This window comes from Trichoplax adhaerens, genomic scaffold (genome assembly GCF_000150275.1).
Source record: "Trichoplax adhaerens TRIADscaffold_11 genomic scaffold, whole genome shotgun sequence".
NCBI classification, from domain to species: domain Eukaryota; kingdom Metazoa; phylum Placozoa; class Uniplacotomia; order Trichoplacea; family Trichoplacidae; genus Trichoplax; species Trichoplax adhaerens.
In genome coordinates this window covers 941,311-960,964 of record NW_002060953.1, presented here as the reverse complement: position 1 = coordinate 960,964, position 19,654 = coordinate 941,311, and the positions used below count along the sequence as shown (strand labels likewise).

At 33.7% G+C, this 19,654-nt stretch overlaps 4 protein-coding genes across 4 annotated transcripts; all 4 read left to right on the top strand.

The window, feature by feature from the left end:
• Positions 1-2,695: 2,695 nt before the first annotated feature.
• Positions 2,696-3,142, top strand: TRIADDRAFT_6545 (uncharacterized protein; the record flags this gene model as incomplete). The annotated part of the gene is made up of 1 exon (XM_002115573.1): positions 2,696-3,142. A coding segment is annotated over one exon (447 nt), but the record flags the coding sequence as incomplete, so codon positions are not given.
• A 5,501-nt stretch (positions 3,143-8,643) lies between these two features.
• On the top strand, positions 8,644-11,156 carry TRIADDRAFT_59496 (uncharacterized protein; the record flags this gene model as incomplete). Its single annotated transcript, XM_002115572.1, has 2 exons — positions 8,644-10,162; positions 10,267-11,156. 2 exons carry the CDS (start codon positions 8,644-8,646, stop codon positions 11,154-11,156), a joined length of 2,409 nt encoding a protein of 802 aa, XP_002115608.1.
• Positions 11,157-11,443: 287 nt separating this feature from the next.
• On the top strand, positions 11,444-13,796 carry TRIADDRAFT_59495 (uncharacterized protein; the record flags this gene model as incomplete). Its single annotated transcript, XM_002115571.1, has 3 exons — positions 11,444-12,416; positions 13,118-13,144; positions 13,540-13,796. 3 exons carry the CDS (start codon positions 11,444-11,446, stop codon positions 13,794-13,796), a joined length of 1,257 nt encoding a protein of 418 aa, XP_002115607.1.
• A 4,924-nt stretch (positions 13,797-18,720) lies between these two features.
• TRIADDRAFT_29925 (uncharacterized protein) lies at positions 18,721-19,368 on the top strand (the record flags this gene model as incomplete). Its single annotated transcript, XM_002115570.1, has 1 exon — positions 18,721-19,368. A coding segment is annotated over one exon (648 nt), but the record flags the coding sequence as incomplete, so codon positions are not given.
• Positions 19,369-19,654: the final 286 nt, after the last annotated feature.

Sequence of the window (19,654 nt, the reverse complement as noted above, 5' to 3'; positions counted from 1 at the left end):
TCAAACTGCAAATTTACTGTCAGGGAGGACAAACCTGACAGTAGAATCGTAATTTTGGTTTTCCGTTCTACTTTTTACTGTGGCAAATTTAGATTTGCGATAGCGTGGAACAGTGTTTGCCAACTGAAATTAAATTAAGCAAAATTTTATCGGTATTAATTACGGATTTACTAGCGTCTCTGTATCTAATTATATGATTTCTTGTATTGTATTCATATCGGTTGTATTGTATATAAGGTGGTAAGAAATCAGAATAAAGGTAGATATTCACGTGGAAGCTTAGCTGCCGATCACGCTTCAGTTGACTGAGAGCATACCAAAAATCAGACGCTATCGTTATCGCTAACAGTATTATAAATAAAATGTAGCTATTAACTTAATTATTATTGGCTTTACATAAAGAGCTTTTCATTTAACGTTATAAGATACTCAGCAACTAATGGGATAATTTTCCGCTTCTGTAAGTAGGCCAAAAGGTAAAAATAGACTTTTAAAATGTACACTCATAATATTAATTTATTACGGTAATTCAACTATAATAGTCCCAGAACTTTTCTGTATCAAGAAATGACGAACACTACTGACTAATAATTACTACTCCGGAATGCAAGGGTATGCTGTGATAAATCAACCATTTTTAATTTTAAATGATATTCCTAAAGTAGCATTTTACATCTATAAAATGGCAGTTACTGCATAGTTTCTACATGATCCCATACCACACTTGTGTCAAAAATCACGTCGTGATAATACAAGAGCTTTTAAATATTGATCTACTTGCCCGTAAGAGCATCATCTCGTTTGGACTGTATGCGTATACTCGGGAATTCAAATAATCTATGGATAAATCATGCCTTTAGTAAACATTTTTTGCTTCGTGATTGGATATGATGATAAGTGCATGTAATTTTATACAATTAGCATTGGTCAGCCGAGGGCCAATATCGCGTTATGATGCATTTATGTTATGTTGATGTCATTGCATTTGCTGAATTAGTGTAAAATGAAAATATTTCTTACTAGCAAAATCTTTACTTAATTCATGAAACAGTTCTTTGAGCAACAGTAGATTAAATTGATCGGATACTATCAATTATGGATATTAAAATAGACTACATTCATATTTGTATGTCTGCATGATCTGATAGAGATTTCTTTCCATATTGTCAATATTTATCATAAGGATAGCTAGCAGCATGCAGCAATCTAGTACAGAAAACCTACAAAAATAGTACTGCGTGTAGTATAATCCAAACAGTTATCTAATTTCCTTTATACTGGCATACGTATGTATAATTTGGGCGAGGTCATCCTTAACTGTAAGCGAGTATCCATAACCTTCTGAAATGCCTCTTCAAAGCTACTTCTATTAACATATGTTACAAACCCTAAATTATTGGTGTAGTTACTATAGTAACCATGTTTTTCCTTCGATCGTCTTTTGCTGCAACAATACTATGATACTACATGGAGCAACCTACATTCATGCACAATATTATTTTTATTTGAGGCTTAAATCAATAAAACACACTACTAACTCGTTGGCTCTTTCGTACTCTTTGGAATTGATGGCGTAAAGCCAAATCGATCGCAGTAGACCTACATCTCGACAAACCATCGATTCCTTATTAGCCAATAACTAATCCATAAATTGGTAAATGATCCATCTGTCTTTGATGTTTATGACATTATAAGTTGCATTTCAACTGAAGATATCAGTCCAAATAACGTGAGCGAAAGCCTTCTTACAATACATACAATTTTTTTGCTAATTATTATTGGCGTTAGCATTAACTTGCTGTTATCTAGTTAAATAAAATATAAAGGTTTAATACTTATCATCGCTATTGGTATAGTATTTGTGTTAGTCGGAGTGTATTTGTAAAATAAAATTAGTCATCTATTTTGGCCTAATTTGATATTAATTGATGTAAACGGTTCTTCGCTAGCGCCATATCTTAAGCTAGAATCTACTATCGTTTATAGATTGAAGAATAATATTTTTATTAGCATTCATAGATGAAATGTTAGGAGAAGGTTTATTTATTATTAAATTTTCTCAGTAATCGTTTTATTCCTGTGTTTGAAAACGACACGTATGCAAGTAGAGTTGTACCAACAAAGCATACGACTAACAGCATAAACATAACATCCATTTGCTTATAAGTAATCGATCATTGCAAGAAACCTTAAATTTGAATTTTATTTGTCTTAACTTATCGTTGGTATCAAGGACTAACATCGTTTCGATATTTTGATATTATCGAATCAGCGCCACACTTTCATTCACTAACTGTTATTAAATTTTGAAAAGGAAAATATGACCGATGATCAATCTGATCATTCTATGGTTCTTCATCATGTACGGTCTCTATATGAAAAGGGTCAAAAATGTAAGATTGCCTACAATTTGGCGGAAGGACTATCCTGTTATACACAAGCTATAGATGAAATTGAATCATTACCAAATCCTAGTATTGGCATTCATCGCCTTCGGTGCGATATTTATCTCGATATATGTGACATTTACACTTTCCAATATAAATGGAAGAAAGCTAATGAATGGAAGAAAAAAGGACTATCTCTGGCTAATGGACTGCAAGATGAAGTGAGAATAGCTGAATGTTTATATAGACAAAGCGAGATTAAAATAAGGCTATGGAATTTCAATGGAGCACTAGAAGACTGCACAAAAGCATTGGAAATGAAATTAAAATGCCTAGACGAAAATGATGTTCGTCTTGCTGATAGTTATCATCAACTTGGGCGTATCTACTGTGGTCAGAACATGTGCGATGTGGCTCTTTCCATGCATGATAAATCGCTCCAAATTCGATTATTAGTCCTTGGTCATAATCATCTCCATGTTGCTGACTCATATCACGGCATAGGAATTGTCTATAAGAAGCAAGGCAAGTATGATTTGGCTCTTTCTGTTCATGACAAGTCGCTCCAGATTCGATTATCAGTCCTTGGCTACCATCATCCAGATGTTGCGCTAATATATAACAACATTGGAGTTATTTATGATTTGCAAGGCAAGTACGATGAGGCCCTTTCTATGTACAATAAATCACTTTATATTGCCCTACCAGTCTTCGGTGAGAATCATCCTAATGTTAGAAGAACAAGAAATAATATTACTAGGACTCGTCACAAGCAGCAAATACAGTATAATCAGTCTACATCAATGACGAAAAAATTTGTCGATAGTATCGCTAAACTATTTACGCCAAATCAAACTAACAACGCTGCGACGACAGCAAGCAATAATGGCACCGGCAAGAATCCTAATCTTGATATTTTTCAACACGTCCAAGATGAAGGTAAATTTATAATCGAGTTTCAATATAGTAGTAGGATAGATCAGGATAAAAAATGTCTTAGCATAACAATATTCTATATTTTATATCTACAGATTTACAAAAAAAAATATATTACAATGCATATAACAAGGCATTAAATCAAGGTCATTGCTATAATAACTTAATACGAGGCATGTTTATTGGCCCACGCAATGTGGGTAAATCTTCCATTAGAAAAGTATTTACTCAACAAGTATTAGTCAACAATCAATCTCCGACACAAGTGGCTGAGAATTCTGATATTATGGTGGAGACTGAATCATACTGTATTCATAATTTAGAGATTTATGATTGGACTGAGATATTAGACGATAATGTGAAAACAGTGATACAAGAGCTAGCCGAAACAAGCATCGATAGTCAAGCTACTATCAATCAGCAAATAGTCAACATAGATGGGATTGATCAACTTGTTATACCAGATAATCTATCTGAACAAAATTTACAAGAAGACGATGCTTCTGCAAATCAATTTCATACAGAAGAAACAGCCATACCATCCAAAGAAATTGAAATCGAATCAGAGTCTAAGCTTAGCTTACATCAATACTACTGTTCGTCTATTATCAATCAAAATATTGATAGGCGTGATAATAATTTTAATCAATATGTTAAAATATGGGATTTTGGTGGCCATGCTATTTATCATGTTACCTATTATCCATTTATCTCTGCTAACAGTATTTATATTCTTGTGTTCAATATTAATCAAGATATTAATGATAAAGTAAGAACGAGAGAGAACGAATCACTGAATATGACCTATTTACAGGCTATGCAAGAATGGCTTACATCAATCGTAGCTAGTCATACAAGCCAAAGTACAATCAGTGTAAACATCAATGACGAAGATACTGAATATTCATTGCCTATTATTATTCTAGTAGCTTCTCATGGTGATTGTATTGCAAGCGAAGAAGATCGACAAACTCGATTTAATCAATTCGTTAAAACATTATTACTATCTATGCCTTCCTATAAGAATAATATCTACTCTTCTGGCATTATTTTTGATTGCGAACCTGATGATATTAGTCCATCGACACAAGAACAGCGTCGACAATGTTGCCTTCGCTTGCATTATATTATCAAGACATTTGTACAATCATTGCCATTTATTCGTAATCCTATTCCTATTCGATGGTACATTATGGCTACAATATTAAACAAATCTATCCGTTACCATCATAATCATGCGATCTCGGTTGTTATGAATCAAATTCGAGCTTCTCGAGTACATGATATTATGACAATGCAACAAATAGTAACTTTGTCTCAGGAATGTGGATTATATGAAAGTGATGACGAATTAAAAGCAATGCTAATATATCTGCATGATTTAGGAGAAGTAATATACTGTGATAAAGTAGGCGATAACGGAATTATTATAACTAACGTCGATTGGTTATTAAATATATTTCGTTCAGTTATTCAATTACAAGATCGTCAAGAAGGAAGTCTACAGATAAAACGTGAATATGAGATAGCCAGCCAAACAGGAAAATTATCAAGAATATACATCGATTATGCTATTAAAAAATTTAATTTAGATGAAACTAGTAAAGAAACCATATTAAAAGTGATGGAAGCTTATGATATTCTTTGCTCTGTTAGAAATGAAAAGGGTAATAATGGAGAGGATTGCCAATATTTTGTTCCATACCTGTTGCATTATGATGTAAAGCCATTTGATTTATCAAAATATCATGTATCAGATTGGCTGTACATTGGATACGCACATATCGATCTTCCATATCTTCCTGATGGAATTTATTATTGTCTGTTATCCTCTTGTTTAAAAGAGTGGAATAACACAAAAGTACAATTATACTATCAATGTGCCAAATATTATTTAGTAGATGATGATTACTATCTTATAGTTAAGAAAGAGAAATCTCACATCGCTTTACAATATTGCTATCAGAAAATAAATCATCCACAAATCGGCAAATCGGTTATTGACAAAGTTAAGAATTCTATATTTCATAACAGACCACAAGATATTGTTAAGAATAAACTAATCTCGATTGTGGATGGTAGGATGGTAAGGCTTAAAGGAGCTTGTTGTCGATTTTACATTAAATGTAGTGAATGTGGTGAAGAGACAAGTATCGCCGATAAATATAACGAAAAAGATATAAATTGGATTCGATGTGAATATTGCAGTATGCAGTTTTCTAGTCAATCTCTTCTCGACTGGATGATTTATAATGAAAAATTATGGATAGGTAAGGATGTGAACACAATTTATAGCTTTTATATTCTTTTTATTATCATTATTACGATTGCAATGTACTATAAGCAAGAGCTCTTCCATTACGCATTCCTTTTACTGTGTTCTTAATAATTAGCACATTTATTTTTACATCGTGATTATCATGACTCTATTTTTGATTATCTTATTTATATATAAAAACATTGATATAAATAAGCAGAATTATGTGCTGAAGTAATTAAAGCAAAGGAAATGTATGCTATCATGTAGGTAATTTAGAAGATTACCTTAATTATCGCTTTGTGTGCTGCACTGGATTAATTATAAAAATTTTCTAATTTATGTATATTTCATGTGACTAAAAACGTATTATAATTTTGTACTATTTCGAGGTGAGAACTTAATCCTGCTGTATTCATTTATGTGTTAAATACTAATGGCTAGATTTTATCCATCATTACTTTGGAGCATATTATATTCTTCTATGTTAGTAAATGAGAACACCGTTTAAAATTAAATGACAGCCAATTCATTCCTCAGCTTTGTACAGGATATAAAACTTACTATAGCATATCTGCATGTATAGGTACCTGCAGAGAAAGAGAGAGAGCTTTTTATAAATTATTTCTAAATATACGTGATACATTTCATTGACATGTTTATGATTTTACAATCTCTTTCTATCAAAGCAACTACAAAACTATTAATCGATTGTTCTTGTTTTATTTTACTTGTTTAGAGCGATGGAAAGATGTAAAAGATAATGGTAAGCTTCTACTAAATTATTATCATTTAATTCTTTCAAAATTGTTTACAGTGATTAATTTTGGAATTATTGAAGTAATATTGAGAGCATATTCTCTATAAGAATTCTACCTTAAGTAAATAAAACTCTTTCATCTAGTCTTTGACATCATTGCATAAAGTTCTGCTAGTTAACGATAACACAAACTAATTTTAGAGAATTGCAAGTAAAATATTCAAACTATTAGTGATCTACTCTGTAAAATAGTCAGTCAACCATGAATAATTTCTTTGATTTAATTTACTTTAAGAATTTTTTGGACAAACTTTTGTAAGAATTCATGATAATAATAAAATTGAATTAACCCAATATTGATTATTAAAAAGACTATACTAGCAAGTAGTATTAGTTCCAGTTTTATTTTGATAAACCCTGCATAAGTAGTATTAAAATTACAGTTGTTCTGAAAAAGAATTGCTCAAGATTAGTATTAGCTTTACATCACAGATCAGATACAACCCTGAAGACTTGAAGTGTGACTAATATTTTAAATTTTATTTCAATATAGAAATGGATACTGTGTACTTCGACATCATAGCTAAGCAACTCCATATAAATGATTTATTTCGTTTAGGAGTCTTGCTGCATTTATCCAGCATAGAAATTGATGAAATTAAATTAAATCGGGAACATAGTCGCTACGATAAGGTGTATAAAGTTCTAATATTGTGGAAAAATAGCGCTGGTCAAAATGCAGATATCTCTGTAGTTATTGCAGCTTTACGTAAGATGAAAATCAATACTATAGCTAACCAAGTCGAAGAAAAAATGGTCGAAAATTGCTAAATATACAAACTTCTCTTGCGGTTTACTAACCGAGACACATTTGTAATTGCAAAATAATAGAGCTCAGAATTAGATCTTGTCAATGTAAAACTCTGATATTTGATATGCTGTAAAGTACACTTTCGAATGCTTCAAATGTTAACGAATAAAATAGAAATTCATAATCAAGTAATATCTACGTTTGTTATTTTCATAGCTACTGGTATTTTAAAATTTATTAACTTTGCAATAATTGATATAACAGGTATTTGAAGTCAAGTTTTAGATGTATGTACTCATATGTAGAATTAACTACATCAGTAGTGGCTAGTTAGCTCGTTCATTTGTCGTTTAATATTGCAATTATTATTCAGCTAATTTAGATAGCACGTAATTTTATTTTCAGTTCACGCGTACAACAGTGAGCTTATAACCAAATTGACTGTGGGTAAAATCTTATGATAATCATAAAAAAAATCGTTACAGGACAAGTAGTTTATCCATGTCTATGAAAAGTAGAAAAACTTTAGAATATTAACGGCATGATATACTGTCAATTTATTATCAATCCTGGATGTAGTTCACTAGATGATAAAATGATCTTATGCTACAGGGCAAGTGTTATAAAGACAGCGGATTGACTTTAAACCTGTTCTACATACTTTTATAGAGCGTACTTGCGTGCAATAAATTTTTAACGTATCCTACTTGGTTTTGCAGTATGTTACTGAAGCAAAATCTTATTGAAGGTAAATTGAAAACTTTCTGTGTAACAACAGCTGATGACTAAAGTATACGCATTTAGAATGACTTATGTAAGTTTTGCTGTCGATAGCCCAATGCTTAAACTTTGATCCAAAGTAATAACAACAGAGACCATGAATAAAAACTCAAATTTGATTAAAAATATGTAAATAAAATATTATAGATAGATCCGAGCGCCCTTACAAGATAACGATGAATTCGTAAAAAGTAATTATTGAATAAATTACCAAAGACCCAATTAAGTAGAAGACTTTTAGTAGAAGCATGAACCATCATTGATTTTCTCCTATATAGGAGGAGCTCTAGATTTAAATACTCACCAATGATTTTGTTTAACAATTATCTGTCGTTCAAGTTACTATGGTAATCTTTACTCGTCAATCATTACTACCTACTCTTTCACTGATATTGACAATAGAGGTAATAGAATAGATGCTGACCATTATTAATTATAGAATAGATGCTGACCATTATTAATATATATATGTTACGTATATATATTAGCATAAAATTAGATCGAAAATAAAATGATATTATAGTCTGGCAATTGTTGTGAAGTACGATATAATTTGGTGTGCATTGCAATACAACTAAGTCTAATTTAATTATCGTTCTTCTAACTTTCCTTAGAGTCTAGAATCGATTCAGTTTTGATATTATAAGCTAGAGTAGCTAATCTCTTTTAATATACCTATTGATTGCTTTTTCTTCACATCAAATTGAAACAGATGGATGAAGATCTATTAACACAGTTTCCGAATGATATACAATCACTTTGCGAAAAGGGCCAAGAATATGTTACTTTTTATAATCTAGAGGAAGCTCTAGTTCACTATAGACAAGCCTTAGATCATATTGAATCGATATCTACTCCTTGCGATAATATTGATCGACTTCGATGTGATATCTATCTTCATATTTGTTATATTTACACGTTAAAAAATCAATGGGAAACAGCTAAATCATACTACGATATAGGGAAATATCTAGCTGACAAACTGCAAGATAAAATCAGAATAGCCCATTATTTAGATAAGCAAGCTTTAATTTTAAGATGGCAAGGTGATTTCGATAAAGCGCTCGAATGCTGTGGCAAATCTCTGGATATAAAAATAAACTACCTAGGTACATACCTCCATACAGATGTTGCTCATTCCTATCATCAACTTGCACGTATTTACGACGATGGCGGCAAATATCAAGAATCGCTGGCTATGATTCGAAAAGCACGAGAAATCCGATTGAAGGTATTGGATGAAAACCATCCCGATATCGCATACTCCTATCATACGGAAGGAATTTTTTATGTGCGGCAAGGCAATTTTAAAAAGGCACTTTCTATGCTAAATATTGCTCACAAAATTCGATTGCGCTTATTCGGTAATCGTCATCTTCTTATAGCGAATTCACTTCAGATAATGGCAGTTTGTCGCTCATATCTTGGCCAGCATAAAGTGGCTTTTACGATGCTAAATAATGTATTATACATTCGATTAGCACTCCTTTCTAAAAATCATGCCCATATTGCGGACACTTATGAGCATATGGGGGATGTTGGTAGCAATAATGGGGACTATCAACAGGCTATTTCTAAATATAACTTGTCACTAGATATGAGACATACAATCTTTCCCCAAAAAAATCATTTTGCTATTGCTCGAGCATATCGCAAATTTGGAAATGTCTATGTCAAACAAGGCCAATACAATCTTGCCAGTGGTATCCTTGAGAAATCACTTCAAATGCAACTATCAACGCTTAATCGCGATCATCCCGAAATTGCAAAGACATTATTTGGTATAGCAAAAATATATATAGATCTAAACAGGTATGAAGACGCTCTTTCGATATATAATAAATCCATGCAAATTCGACCGTCAGCCGTCGATTTCGATTATAGCTTTATTGCTGAATTATATAACGGCCAAGGGGTTATCTATAAGGAACAGGGCAAGTACGATGAGGCACTTTCTATGTTTCACAAGACAATTAAAGCTATCCTACCGGCTTTAGGCGAGAATCATCCCTACGTTAAGATGACTAGAAATCATGTCGCAACAACTCGTCAGCAGCAACAAGCACATTATTATCAAAGTACAACACTAGCTGAAAGATATTTCGACGATTTGGTTAGATGGTTTGGAGTGTTTACAGGCACCGATGCTAACAATCTTACAACGTTAACAAATAGGAATAGTAACGGTAGCAATCCTGATAGTGATATTATTCGACACACAGAAGATGAAGGTAAACTTGTAGTTGATTTTTTAGTATGTTAATTTACATAGCCAATATAAATAAATACTGTCTAATCTGTGTATCATTCTTCTAACTTCCGTTTCAATTTACAGTTTTAGGAGAAAAGAAATATTATAATCTATACAATAAAGCCTTGAATAATTGCTACTGCTTTAATGATTTGATACATGGTAAGTTTATTGGCCCACCTAGTATTGGCAAATCATCTATTGCGAAAGTGTTTACTCAACAAGAATCAAACAAGAATAAACCTCCAGATAAAGTTGTTAATCATTCTGATGGCATATTGAAAACTGAATTCAATCAATTTTATTGTCTTCAAAATTCAAAGACATATAATTTTACTGAGGTGTTAGATGATAAAATCAAGACCGCTATAAGAGAATTTTCCGTAGCAGAGCTAGAAAGTCAACAAAATAACGACATGCAAAAATCAAATAAAAGTCAACAAGATCAGCTAACAATGGCAGATAATCTATCTTTAACCATTGTAAAGGATGACGATAAGCAGTCTTCTATGAGTAGTGATAATATAGCAGATGCTTCTAATAAGACTGAGTCTAAATTTAGTTTTGCAGAATCTTATGCGCCTAGAATAAACGAAAATAAAGACAAATTTGAAGATAATCAATATGTGAAAGTATGGGATTTCAGTGATCCAGCTATTTACCACGTTTGTCAATATCTATTTAGGTCTTCCAATAGTATTTATTTTCTTGTATTTAGTATTGAGCAAGGTGTCAAAGATCTAGTTAAGACAAGAGAAGGGCAATTACTCAATATGACCTATTCGCAAGCTATTCAAGAATTGCTGGTATCAATAATATGTTACCACAGCAGTCGAAACCAAGTTTACGTTAATATTGATGACAGGGATGCAGAATTTTCCTTACCTATCATTATTCTGGTAGCTTCTCACAGTGATTGTACAACAGAAGTGAAGAACGAAATCGTCGATATGATGAGTATGTCGATGAATTGATCTCTTCTATGCCGTCTTATACGAGCAGCATCTACTCTTCTAATATTATTTTCAATTGCAATCTTAATGATAGCAGTCCATCAGCAGTAGATCAGCGCCGAGAATGTTGCAATCGTTTACATCATATTATTAAGACATTTTCGTTTTCATTACAATTTATTCATGAACCATTTCCTTTTCGACGATATATTATGGCTACAATACTGAATAAATGTATCCGTAGTCATCATAATCAAGGCATGTCTTCTATTATTAACCAAATTCAAGACACTCAAGTACGTAATATTATGACTATGCAACAAATAGTAACCTTATCACAAGAATGTGGATTATATGACAGTTATGATGAATTGAGAGCAGTGCTAATGTATCTACACGAATTAGGAGAGGTAATCTACTGTGATAAAATAGGCGATAACGGGATGGTTATAACTAATGTCGACTGGTTATTAAATATATTTCGTGCCATTATTCAATTAAAAGATCATCGACAAGGAAGTCTACAAGCAAAGCAAGATTATAATATAGCCTATAAAACAGGAAAATTATCAAGAAGATACGTTGATAACGCCCTTAATCGATTTAATTTAGATGAAAATAGTAAGGAAATTATATTGCAACTCATGGAATCTTATGATATCCTATTTTGTATTAGAAATGAACTGGATGATACTACAGAAGAGTGGCAATATTTTGTTCCATACTTGTTACCACGTAATGTTAAGCCCTTTGATTTGCGTAAATATCATGCCTCAGATTGGCTTTACATCGGATACGAGAAAGGAGATATTCCATATGGAATTTATCACAGCCTGCTATCATCTTGTTTAATACAATGGAATAACAAGGTTGTAGAATTATATTATCAATGCGCTAAATATTATTTAGCAAATGATGATCATTACCTGATAATTAAGAAAGAAGGGCCTTACATTGGTTTACAATATTGCTATCAGAAAATCAATCAGCTGGACATTGGTAAATTGGTGATCGACAAAGTTAAGAATTCTATATTTAACAAGCGGCCGCACGATATTGTCAAGAATAAGCTTATCTCCATTGTGGATAAAAGGATGATAAAATTTCAAGGGGCTCGTTGCCGATTTTACGTTAAATGTAACGAGTGTAATGAAGAAATAAGTATAGCCGAAGAATATAGAGAAGAAGACAGCAATTGGATTCGATGCGAGTATTGTACTCAGCAATTTGCTAGTCAATCTCTCCACGATTGGATGATTTATAATAAAGAGTTATCGATAGGTAAGGATATAAAATCAGCCAGTAGCTTTGTTATTGCCACGTCTTTTTTTACCGTCATGTATCTGACAAGAGCGCTAGCCTAAGTTATTCGTAATATCAAGTGTTCGATGGTTAAAACGTTTCCTACACACTACAATAAGATTATTACAACATCACCTTTGCTTAATCTGTAGCAAAACACTAATGCAATCGAGCTCAATCACATCCGAGATTAAGTAGAGTGGCAATGATCTCCATCTTAATTTAGTTCTCAAGTTGCAATAATTATTGTACAATCTATAATAGTTGATGAAGTGGTAGTATTTACTAATTATAATTTATATATATTTCTTATTAATAATAAATAGATAGCAATCTTTCGGTATAGCCAGTTCATCTATTATAGTCTGTTTACTTGGCAATATAGAACTCATTGAATTTTTTCCGCAATTGCTTTGTAACATCAAAAGTATTCATTACCATCAGAAGTATGAGAATGTTCTTAATTTTAGATCGTAGCTAATCAGTTCCATAGCTTTATAGGACACGCATATATAGAGGTTTTAGAGCGCATAAATAGAGAAAGAGGAAGAGAGCATTCTCTGTAAACCGTTTCTAGGTGTACATTTCATTTTACTGTGCATCACTTTTACTATTTGCTTCAATTCAACTACCATAGAACTGCCAATTTATTATTCCTATTCTTTATTTCATTCCTTTAGAGCGATGGATAGATGTGAGAGATGACGGTAAGTGTCAATTAAACCGTTTTCTATTCATAATTATAGTAATTAATTTGCCCATTTAATTATAATAGTGACTAGAAGTGATTATTATGTATGATATTATCGCACAAAGTTCTGCTAGCTAATTAGAATGCCAACGAATATTTCAGATTATAATTAGAACATATAAACTACTACTCCACTACTTTACTTGCGAGTATCCAACAATACGTGAAATGAATTAGGTTAAATTAAAACAAATGTATCCACATTTAAATCATGTGGTACTTCCTTATATTATTGAGTCATATTGATAGCACACAGCTGGGTATGCGGGTTCGGCTAGTCCATGATAAGATAATTTCAATTAGTAATTTTAAGATGACGTATGTGGTAATATATTCATTCGTGCCTTATAGATCCTAGAAACTATTTTCACTCGATCGCTAGTTGTGTTGGTATAGACTGGACAAAATTAGCTACAGTCCTAGATCCAACAATTGATACTGAGGTTATCGAAGCAAAACATCGTGGTCATACCTATAACAGTGCCATCCAATCGCTTAATCAGTGGTACAGAAGGAAATACCCAAATGCTACTCTTAATCTATTGCGGAACGCTTTGGAAACGATTGACAGAAATGATATTATTATCCCAAAAGAACAAAATTCCTAGAGGACTAATCTTCTTTCGTCTACTATAGTGTAGATTCTAATTTATTGATGGTCTATTTGTGCTTATTTGCATTTTTTCAAGATCAAAATAATTAGCGTTATAAGAAAATAATGTTTTATTTCGCCTTGATTGAAATAAACCAACAATTTAATGGACAATATTAGCAATGCTTAATGTGATTGATTTCAATCTTTCAGCTTTGCCATCACAATCACGTTTTGTGTAAGAATCTGCTGATGTAAAAATTAAGTTTTTAACATTTTATTCCTGTGCACAACGAAATGACGACATTATAAGCATCATAAATTTACTTTAAATACTTATGAAGCACTCACAAATTGCTGGTGAAGGATAAACATTTATAATTGTAAAGTATTCTAAATTGTATCTTAATTACGGTTTCTATTCATTTTTGCTTGTACTAATCGTGAGTTAAACTTGTTCATGCTGTACTATTTTATGCAAAGTGGCGTTGTTTCAGACGGTAAAATTAACCTACTTTTATGAAAGTCATAAAGATCCTGACAATAAAGAAATCGTTTGCTATAATGAATTGTAAGAAGAGCTAGTTAATTGCCAGTTATCGACTGTGAATAGCTTCTAGTCATGATTGCTACGAAGTACGAAATTAAGACGAAATTGCTTTACTGTATTTGAACTTTCCATCTCACTCCAGGCTTGTCCTGCCAATTTGTACGACATTTCATCAAGACAGTATGAGCTAAAACGAGCAAAAGACTCTTGAATAATTTGAGTAAATGGAAGATCAAATGAATAAAATCAAGTAGAATCCGTTTATGGTTCGTTTAAAATTGCACCATTGGCACCTTTCCTGTAATCGTCGAGCGCCACTGCTCATGGAGTGGGTACAACCTTTGTTGCTATTACCCAAGTTTGACAAGCTACTCTAGTACTCCTCATGGAGAAATTGATTAGTCTTGTACAGTAAACGGACAGTTTATAAGCTAAAATACATTAGTGTACTGCATCAAATCGCAGTTTCGATAGCATATCAGCTTCCACGAGAATGCTCCTGTCTTGATTATTTTAGACGAGTTAGTACTTGGTACAAGATGGTAGTACAGCTAGTGCACCTGTAAAATGTCATCACCTGTTTTAACCAGAGTTGAGCAAGTTACCCTGATATTACCAGTTAACTGCTCAATATTGGTTTTGAACTTATTGCATTGGTATCAACTTCATGTAGAAACAGTTTAGGAAGCTTTAAGAAGTAGTTTACTTAAAATTACATAGTACAGCGTGGAGACTGTCCAAATTCTCTGTTCCATTTTGCACTGTGCAGCATTTTTAGAGCTGAGATTGGTATATTATTTTGACTAGAAATAATTTGTAAGCATGCATGTATAGCATAGACTTGGCAATTCTCCTCCATGTAGTTGATGAAAGTACTAACCATGTCCATTTTAGCTCTATCGTCTGAAGCCAACATTAGCGTGCCTTCGACATCTATGTTAAAGTAGTGCAAATTAGTGCATACGAGAAGTAAGCGTAGATGATTCTTTTTATGTTACATCTTTTAGCCTCCTTGAATTAATATGAAGATTGTTCTTCCGATAGCAGAAATTACTGTTGGCCACTGTTTAATTGGCGATCATCATCGACGATGAGTCCAATAACTAAGCCATCTTGCTGAATCGCTTGATATCATCTTCATCGTGCGCTACTGTATTCCGTTGATTTTTTACTGTCATTTGTCAAACAGTTTATAAAAGTATACTAAATATTTTCTTTAAACGGCGTATATTAACAACTCATTGATTGTTAATTATTGAATAAAATTAAGGTAGTAATCATGTAGGATTGCTATGGATTTGCAGTACTTCCAGTATGTATGAAGGATTGCATCTTGTATCGATAGCATGCAATTTGCAATCAGGCCAAACAGTACTCACGCCAATCCTGTCAGATTTTAATTTGATCTTACTTTACTCTACTTCGATCATAAAATACTTCTCTTGTTTGTTGAAAGCTATTAAGGTATGCTCGTAGAAATGATTACCTATCCTTGAGAATGAGTTCTGTGAGCATAGATCAAAGCTGAACTTGTTGACTAAGAATCTTCTTTGGCGCGAGAATGCAGCGAGCGTAAGTGCTGAGAGGATAGTGCCCTGTTGTACTGCAATGCCTGTAATAGAAGAAAATGGATAAGGATTATATGTCAACTATCCTTACTTAGAGAGAACGATATTTTGTTGGTAACTTGTATCTACCCATGCAATAGTTCATTGGCATGATGCCAATGAACTTTTGCAAATAACATGATTGACGGCTTACTAAGCTAACAAGACATAGAAATTTAGTAGGGAAGATACTCGTAGGTTAATCTTAAACTCGTATTTAATAAAACTAATACAAATTAGAGCTGTTTTAATTTCATAAGGTCTTATGACTATGCACAAGTCATTGCAAAGAAACCTAATTTTATTTAAAAATAACATAAATTTGCCGCTAATTGTAGCCCTTTACCAATATTTAGTTGTCCCACTGTACATTTTGGAACATGATTCGTGTCGAAGGTAGAATGAGAAGTAACCCACTAAAAAAATCGTATAGGAATAAAGTGCATTATACTCATGCGCTGCATAAAGTAGCGGTATTGCAATAATTATTTGGTATGGATATTTAGTTTTCGATTAGGGTTACCAAGACTGAATAGAACGGAATGAGGAATATTTCTTATCAACAAAATACGATCGTAGAAATATGTCCTTAAATTAATTTTTGCAAACGAGAGCCGCAGCTCATAACAAGCCTTATACAAATACACCTACTAAAAAGCATTTTATAGAATCCTACTAAGATGATTGTATATGAACTTTAGTATCTTTTCTCTGTTCTGTATAGATATTTTAACGTATATATTAATAATTCAGAATTACAATTAAACGATATTTAAGGCTATTACCCATTTTGGTGGACGCTTACGGTGCATCTAGCTTATGCAGAGAGAGCCCACATATTTAAGTAATCAACAAGTGTCTATCATGGATAATGTAGAAATTTAAAGGTCAGTAGTTCAGTCAATGGTCAGCCTCGAGAGCTTTGAGTATACATTCAATTTTTCGTCAATAGATTGAATTAAGTAGTTTAATTTAGGCGTCGCCATTAGATCATAATATAGCGATATAAACTATATACTAAAGAGAGGAGTACCTGTACGCGGTACAGCAATATAATATAGAGGACCTAGCAAAGCATAAGTTAATTAATAAAACCCTAATTTAATGGTGCAGTTACTATAGCAACCTTTATCCGTCAGCTATTACATCATCCACATGAGACTAAAGAGTAAAAGCGCGGCATGGCCGCAGGTTCAACTGGGATTTGTAGCCAAGCAAGCTTCATGGTTATCAGTAGTGCCCTTCCTCATGCAGGACTTTGCAAGGACTACTTATAGGTACGAAATAACCAATGAGTTAGTAGTCTGTAATCGCTGATCAAAGCGTGTATTTAGTGTATATGCAGTTGGATAGAGCTGTTTAGCCGAGTAGAGTTTTATGTCACCTGTCGATTCTCTTTTTATCCACTTGCTCCTGTTTGCAATAAGCAACGCGCAGTCGGATTGATAGGATTAAATCGACGTCCCAGCAAAATCATCAAGTTGTTATTAGCCGATTTTTAAAACATCTATTGGTAAGTGACCTATTCCGTTTGGGTATCCATCATTATACAGTACATTGTATTTCAAGTAAAAATAGAAATTATAGATAGGTAAACGACTCCAACGAAACTATATTACAAGCATCCTTTCTTATTTTGCACTATCATTGATGTGGCTAGCATTCATTTGCTATTGTCTATTAGAATAAAACGATTGCTGTTGGATGGTTATTATGATTACGAGTATAATCTGTTTGTAAGATGGAGTGCATTTTGTTAATGTACACGTCAATTAGTCTACTCCTTGGACTTTGTTTGGTATTGATTGATGTCAGCACACGAATGTCCGATAGCGTTGTCTTCAGTAATCATTGACAGAGATTGATTGAATGATTTTCGGATAATCTTCCATGCGAAATTGATAGACGATATTGTAGAAGTTGATTTGTTGATGCTTGAAAATTGTGTATAATGGAATAATTGATGTTGTTCTGTTGAACTACGACTAGCACGCAAGTACAACCATTCCGACATAACCTCATGAATACGCAGAGATAATATCGATCCGATGATTAGTCATTCATGGTTGCAACGAAGCTTGATTTCAATCTTATTTGTCTCTAACCTGTCGTTCAAGTCTTTCACTAACATACTTTTGAATTGAGTGAAGGAAAAGATGGCTGATGATGAATCTGTCTCTTCCACGAGTGTGCTTCCTCACCATACCCGTATACAATCACTGTACGAAAAGGGCAACTCGTGCAAGGCTGCCTTCCAGTTGGTGGACGGACTATCTTGTTATACACAAGCTGTCGATGCGATTGCTTCGTTGTCGAATCCTAGTGCGGATATTGATCGACTTGCATGCGATATTTATCTTGGTCTTTGTGACATTTACACTTTACAATATCAATTCAAGGAAGCTGTTGAATGGAGTGAAAAGGGACAAACTGTGGCTACTAAACTGCAAGATGAAGTGAGCATGGCTCAATGTTTACAAAGAGAAAGCGAGATTAAGAGATGCCAAGAAGATTTCAACGGAGCACTGCAAGACGGTAAGAAATCGTTGGAAATGAAATTAAAATGGTTAAACGAAAAGGATGCTCGTCTTGCCGATAGTTATCATCAAATTGGGCGCCTCTACGGGGACTTGTGCAAGTACGATCAGGCTATGGATATGCATAACAAGTCACTGCAAATTCGATTGGCAGTCCTTGGTCACAATCATCCCCATGTTGCGTGGTCATACAATAACATAGGAGTTGTCTATCATCGCCAAGGCAAGATCGATCAGGCTGTGGAGATGCATAACAAGTCACTGCAAATTCGATTGGCAGTCCTTGGTCACAATCATCCTGATGTTGCGTGGTCATACAATAACATAGGAGTTGTCTATCATCGCCAAGGCAAGATCGATCAGGCTGTGGATATGTATGACAAGTCGCTGCAAATTCGATTGGCAGTTCTTGGTCACAATCATCCCCATGTTGCCAATTCATATAACAACATAGGAGTTATCTATCGTCACCAAGGCAAGTACGATCAGGCTGTGGATATGCATAACAAGTCACTGCAAATTGGATTGGCAGTCCTTGGTCACAATCATCCCCATGTTGCCAACTCATATTACAACATAGGATGTGTCTATCATGACCAACGCAAGTACGATCAGGCTATGGAGATGCATAACAAGTCACTGCAAATTCGATTGGCAGTCCTTGGTCACAATCATCCCCATGTTGCCAACTCATATTACAACATAGGATGTGTCTATCATGACCAACGCAAGTACGATCAGGCTATGGAGATGCATAACAAGTCACTGCAAATTCGATTGGCAGTCCTTGGTCACAATCATCCCCATGTTGCGCAGTCATATAACAGCATAGGATGTGTCTATTATCACCAAGGCAAGTACGATCAGGCTGTGGATATGTTGCACAAGTCACTGCAAATTGGATTGGCAGTCCTTGGTCACAATCATCCCCATGTTGCGTGGTCATATCACAGCATAGGATGTGTCTATCATGACCAACGCAAGTACGATCAGGCTATGGAGATGCATAACAAGTCACTGCAAATTGGATTGTCAGTCCTTGGTCACAATCATCCCCATGTTGCGCACTCATATCACAACATAGGATGTGTCTATCATGACCAAGGCAAGATCGATCAGGCTCTGGATAACTTTAACAAGTCACTGTATATCGCAACCTTAAGCGGAAATGATGGCCTAG